This window comes from Perkinsus marinus (assembly GCF_000006405.1).
Source record: "Perkinsus marinus ATCC 50983 genomic scaffold scf_1104296950272, whole genome shotgun sequence".
In the NCBI taxonomy this organism is placed as follows: domain Eukaryota; phylum Perkinsozoa; order Perkinsida; family Perkinsidae; genus Perkinsus; species Perkinsus marinus.
In genome coordinates this window covers 145,746-152,495 of record NW_003209678.1, presented here as the reverse complement: position 1 = coordinate 152,495, position 6,750 = coordinate 145,746, and the positions used below count along the sequence as shown (strand labels likewise).

At 40.1% G+C, this 6,750-nt stretch overlaps 1 protein-coding gene across 1 annotated transcript; it reads left to right on the top strand.

Annotated features, from left to right (window-relative positions):
- Positions 1 to 377: 377 nt before the first annotated feature.
- Pmar_PMAR007064 (hypothetical protein) lies at positions 378 to 5,228 on the top strand (the record flags this gene model as incomplete). Its single annotated transcript, XM_002778226.1, has 5 exons — positions 378 to 395; positions 3,309 to 3,399; positions 3,676 to 3,790; positions 4,902 to 4,960; positions 5,131 to 5,228. The coding sequence occupies 5 exons, from the start codon at positions 378 to 380 to the stop codon at positions 5,226 to 5,228; spliced, it is 381 nt and encodes a 126-aa protein (XP_002778272.1).
- Positions 5,229 to 6,750: the final 1,522 nt, after the last annotated feature.

The following is a 6,750-nucleotide window of genomic DNA, read 5'->3' as shown; positions in this document are numbered from 1 at the left end:
TGTTTGTGCTTGTACAAAGCCAACTTCGATAAGAACTCAAGTAGAATAGGTGTGGGAGAACGGTTTCCGCTACGATTAACAGTGATGCCCGAATCAACGGTAAACCACGATAACAACAACTGTATCAACGACTATAGCTATATCAGGAAGTATAGCTAATCTGTTATAATCGATTTCCTGCAAACTGCATAACCCTAATGAGGAAACATGTGCGGCGTTTCCCGGCTAACCTCCACGACCACAGTCCAACACAATTCATGCAAATTGCATAAAGGCGAACGAGATATGAATCAAAAGATGAAATATGAATATATCACAACAAGGATATTTGCGTCACACAGCAGCATTTGTGATTGATCATTCCCGCAGGATGGAGGATGGACCTTAGACCTAAAGTAAGGCTAATGATGATGTACATGTATCCTTAGGGTGGCGACTAACATTGCTAATGTTTTAAGTCTGATCATCCTCATCGTTGTTGTTAGTAGTGATAAACTGATCGTTCGATAGTCGTAAACTTTTTGTGTGATTTGTCTCATTCAGCTAGAGTGTTTCATATTTGTTACTTAGTAAAGTGGTTCAGCCATTCTCACCTTTGGTTGATTCATTCTTTGTTCTGGTTATATTCTGCTAGTGTATTCTGGTTATGGTTATATTTTGCTAGTGTATTCTGGTTATGATTTCAATGAGTTGGATTATAGTGAGGATATGGGTATCAGTGTCTTAATGCCATTAAGTTAATGGGGACTGACTCTGGTTCTAGCCACAGAATTGACTTTCTTCCCTTCACAGATAGCTTTCAGTAGTAATGAATATGTTCGCAATGGGCTCTCATACAACGCTGGAAGGATAACATACACCGCGGAGTTTCACCCATTTTCCGTGGAGTGGCGTAAAACTATGTGAAAATCTCGATATGCAGTAGTTGTGAAATATATTTCTACGGCGAAGTGTGAAATTCCTACTACTTGTAGACTAGTCTATGTTCATAGCTCGCTTTTGTAGGTGATTTATTTTGTATTAGTGAGTTTATAACATATAATAGATTATAAAGTGATATAGATAGTAATAGTAGGTATATTTAGATACGAGGCCACGCGTTATTCATACATATTCAAATTTTGAATTGAAAATAAACTGAATTTCAATTTATTTTCAGTTTAATTTTGAATTTCAAAATTAAATTTATTCAATCTTATTTTGAATTTCAAAATATCAAGTATTCCCCGAGCTGTGTGGGAAAATTTGCACATTCTCGACGTTGTGTGATTGTGATAATAAGAAAAAATTTCGGGAAATTTTGGGCAAGCTCTACTGAGGCTTTTGCCTTGTACGAGCTCTGGTAGAAGTGTATAGAAATTAAGAAAAAATTACCAAAATTTTCTCAGAATTCCCATTAACCCGTAGATGACCATGTGCGTACTTTCTCACTCGGACCACCAGGAGTCATATTGATAACTCACCCAGTGAGAGGGTGAATTTCCTTCACCCTTGGTAAGAACTCCCGCGAAATATTCATTGGAGTTTCACAATCCGTTTTACGTGAAGCGGTGTAAAACTCGGTGAAAAACGCGATATTCGCGGTATGCAGTTGTCGTGAAATATATTTTTCACTAGTGTTTTTCATATCACTAGGGTGGTGAAACTCCAATATTTCCAGGAACGGTCGAGTTGGTAGTTCGCCAGGTGGGCTCATTGAAATGGTTGTTTTCATGATATGGAAATTTAATACTTTGGGAATAATAGTATCACAGCTATAGGCCTACCCAGTATGGGAATATATGCTTGGTTTCCTCAATTGAGCTCGTAAGTTTCCTCACTATATTATGAAAAATCGCTCGATTTTGGGTATGAGTATACAAAAATCAATGATAATTTCTCAAAATTTCTATATTCCTAGCAACACATGTAGTTGACCATGTGCATATATTGCCGCACTAGCCCTACCAGAGTTCTATAGCGGTAATACTATGCTATGTTATATTGATTATATTATTATATGTTAATAATGTGGTAATGTGATGTGGGCGATGGAAGGAGACAGCTTCGCAGTCACGCACATGTGTATGCGTGCACCTCATTGGCTATACGGTGGTTCCCCTTGCCGCCTCTCTCTTTCCCTCTCCTCTTCTTATGTCGAGTTCAGAGACACATCACGTCATAGGACAACCAAAAGGTGGCTAATACTATTATAGTTTTATGTGGTAGAACGGCAACTCTTCCTACAGAGTAGAGTTTCAAGAATACAACTGTCGAGGTGTGACCATAACCAAATTAGGAAGTATGAAAATGTAGTGATACATTTACAGAACCATGGATGCAGAATTTGATGAAATGGTAAAATTGATGTTCCTAATGTGATGGCATTCACATTAGGGAAATCGATCGAAAAATGTGGAGCATTGACAACGGTAACACTATTGATTTCCTGTCTAGACCGACGTAGTTTCACCCTAGTGATATGCAAAACACTAGTGATAATCATATTTTACGACTACTGCATAGCGCGAATATCGCGATGTTTTTCACAGAGTATTTCGCCACTTCACGTAAAACGGGTTATGAAACTCCAATAATATAGTCCGGTCGAGGAGAATAACAAATTGAAATATTAACATGGAAAACGTAGCAGTGTAGGAAAATATGCACATGTTTAACTTCATGTGATAACATTCACATAGATGTAATATACAATAATAGAGTTTTACGTGAAGTGGCGTCAAACTCGGCGTAAAATGCGATATTCGCGGTGATATGCAGTAGTCGTGAAATATATTTTTCACCAGTACTTTTCATAGCACTAGGGTGGTGAAACTCCAATATATGTAAATATGATGATGTTTATGTTTATCGAATTAGATAGAATTTACATGTTTCGAGCTCAACCTAGTGAGCAAACACGAGTGGTAAATGGCGAAAATACAGATGAGCTCAGCAACGGCGTCGTGAATCGGTTGAAACTGAAGATCGTTGGTCTTATTACAGGGAAGGAGTATCTCATAGAGTTACCGTTGTGGTTATATTTGGTAAGTTCAATACGTTTTTGAAAAAAAGTGAATTTCGTGATTTACGGTGTGTGTCAATTTGATATGATGCAAATGTGTGTTACTTTCCGAGATCAGAAACTATATCGCATAAACAATGTAAACATTGCTATGAACATGTGATGTGATAAAAGTAACCTTTCGAGGCTATGATAGCGACAAGTTGTTCACTATCATTAATCCCGGAATAGAAAACGCATATTCTTCACATTTGCATAGTATCGAATTGGCACTAAGCGTTGTATTTGAAATTATATTTTTCAGATGATGATGATGTCCATAGCAATTATAGGAGCATCTGCATTCAATGCCCTCTTCGGTTGGATCGCTTACCGTACGACTGCTGACACTGCTGGTAGTGATAATCGGAAAATTCTGAGAAAATTTCGGAAAATTCGCATTGGAGTTTGACCCGTTTTCCGTGAAGTGGCGTAATACTCTGTGGAAAAAAACTGCGATATGCAGTAGTTGTGAAATATATTTTCACTAGTGTTTTTCATATCACTAGGGTGAAACTCCATTTCTACCCGAATTCATATATAGACTCCTATAATCAGTGAGGAAACTCCTGGGGTCACTCGAGGAAAGCGAAAAACATATATTCCTCCCACACTGTTTAGTTGTTTCTTAGGAGTCTGGGTGTGGCCGAATTCCATCGCATTTGATTTGTGTATCACATCATTGCTGTCGTTTGGCATCACGTGGATGCTGTCACCGACGGCGGCGATGCGAGATATAGTGATGCGGTAGTAAGGCGGGTAGGAATATGCACAGGGTCAACTACATGTGTTGGTGATGACAATTGATGAAATTTTGAGGGAATTTTGGTAAATTAGCAGTGATATTAGCATTACGAAAGCAATGTAGGAAAATACGCACATGGTTAACTCCATGTGTTGGTGATGACAATATGGAAATTATGAGGGAATTTTGGTAAATTAGCAGTGATATTACCTCTAGAAAAACAATGTAGGAAAATACGCACATGGTTAACTCCATGTGTTGGTGATGACAAGATGAAAATTATGAGGAAATTGGTTTCTGTCAACTCCTATCCGAATTTCTATAATTAGTGAGGAAACTCGTAAACTCGGCAGAGGAAAGTGAACATGTATTTCCAAGTATGCTGGTGATGATATGAAAATTTTGAAATTTTTTTGGTGGGTTCTTATTGATTTCTGTATAGCTCTAGCTGAACTCTTATAATTAGTAAGGAAAGTGAACACTAACATTAGTCGAGGAGTACGCGGGGGTTGAACCCGGGACGTGAGCATGAAGGACGTGGACGATGCCCAACTGCACTAATTGAAGGTATGAAGATTTCAGGTCGCCCTTGGCAATTGACCCCAAGACATTCCCATCGATCACGTGGAGAATTCCCTGTTCTTCGTGGTTGAGTCACAACCCTATATTTTGCAGTGATCCGCAAAATCCTATTTCTAAGTGTAATATTTCTGGGGGGAAATATGCACATGGCCAACTACGTGTGGGAATTTTGGGAAATCCTCGTTGGTTTATGTGTAGACACTTCTACCCGAATTTCGATAATTAGTGGGGAAACTGTTGAGCACTGCTGAGGAAAGCGAAAGTATATTTTCCTTAGTAATTTCCACAGTGACAGCGCAACTGGCTGTTTAGCTATCACCCACGAGTATTCATATAGTGTTCACCGTTTGACGTGAAGTGGTGTGATACTTCAAGTAGATCATAAGACGCGTATGTTTCCGCGACCGATAACACAACTGTTCTCCGCGAAGTGAATTGTTAAAAATGATTTTCTCTAGTGTTTTTCATATCACTAGGGGGAAACTCCACCATTCCAACGTATCTTATTTGAGTTGTCGGTCATCCCTTCAGTCAAAGCGATATGGAGGCAGCTGAGAATGGCACTGGTCGGAGGAATTCTACTCACGATAGTAATGTGGGAAGCATCTCGTGCAGACGAATTTAATTGCATTTTCTGCGCGGTCGGTCATTTATTTCTTTACAATTACATCAATCGATATACAGTAGTCGCGAAGTATACTTTTCACTAGTGTTTCAGTGGCTGGGAAACTCCAGTCTCCTTCATCGAGTGTTTCATCAGTTTCTGTCGATCCCCGTGGCATGTTTGATGATGATACCTCCAACTCCATGGACTATACCAAGACTGGTAAGTCGATTCTGAGATGTTGCAAGGCGTAGAATCTTACGTATGTGTTGAAAACTCATAGTAATGAAAGCGTCTATAGGTTCACACTGCACAACAGGGCGGCCGAAAGAAAGCACCACACCTGAAGTTTTCAATTTTCAGCAATATTCTTGATTCGATTCACTATCATGTATTGTTAAATGTCTTATCTAGTGTGTGGGGGAAAGTATGCAGTCGGCGATAATATATGAAAATACTCAATTTCAAGAATGAGTTTCTTCTGAGGAAACTCTCGAGCCTAGCTGGTTGCTCAGGTTATTCTTAAGGCAGTTTTCGGCTTTGTGGCGGAGAGTATCAGCGTCACATTTGCATTTGCGATTCTCATAATTCAATTCTCGGCACGAATACGGCGCGAATCGTCTGCGCCTATCGCTGTGAACGACGTGGTGTGAGCAAAAGCTCGTGATGGTGATTATTATTATTATTTTTCTCAAGTATAGTAGAGATGATAATTTGATTGTTTTACATTTTTATGTCGTCGTTGTTGTTGTCGTCATTGGTGATGATGGGGAGCAGGGCGGGTCAATCTCCTCGCAGTCTCCCTGAGAATCTTCCACAGAGGTAGCGAAGGGTTAGAAGTAGATGATGATGATAATAATCGTTTTGTAGTGCTCGTATACGGGAGCTATTTCTGCAACACTGGCCTACTACTGTTCTTGTTATTATTACTATAGGGCATCATCAGGATCATGAGTGTTGTGTTTTGTCAGTGTATAGTTACAGCATGTATAGTCACGCGGGCCAGTTTATTCTGTACTTCTTTCACCAGTACGCAGCGGGCGTGTTCTCGCTCGGACTAGCTATCCCGGCCGTAGTATGGCCACCCTTATTATTGAATAGATTTGATTATACCTCATTATTAGATGGAGCCGATGACCCCATTGCTAGACTTGGTATTTTTCCACACCTCAACTGCAATAAGTTCAGTCCATGGCGGCGTAATTCCGACCATTATGGTCGTTGCGGCAACGACGTTTCCCATCACCGATCAACAGCACTTTCGGTCAGATCTCGGTTGAGTGGGCGAGTTACATCTGAAAATTGGTTTACAAAACTCATTTCTCAAACTCGTCTGATTTCTGGGAGATTCGTGGCAAACGTTGGCGGAATGTACAGCTTTTTCTGCGTGCGGCTGACTGTCAAACTTTGACAAGCGAGCTTTTAATTATGATTATTGACTAATATTTCATAACTAATTATTGATTACTAGCTTGGACATTCACTGTAGTTTAGAAAGTCATTGCCTGTCCACTAGGGGAACTTGTTAGGGAAAGATGTAGAAGCCACTTGGCGAGTTATTCACTGCGTGTGTGTGCCTTGCCCTTCACGGTTGCGTTGTGGACCACCCGCGATGGGTTTCATTTTCTCCTCTCTCGCCTCTCCCGGGCTGGGTCACTCGCTTGAGAAACTCGTACTACGAGTCTCTCGAGGGAGTGATCTCGCCTAAGAGTCTCGTATCAAAATTAACGTATAGTACAGACGGCATACCTCAGCGTATTGAGATCACGGAAAAGG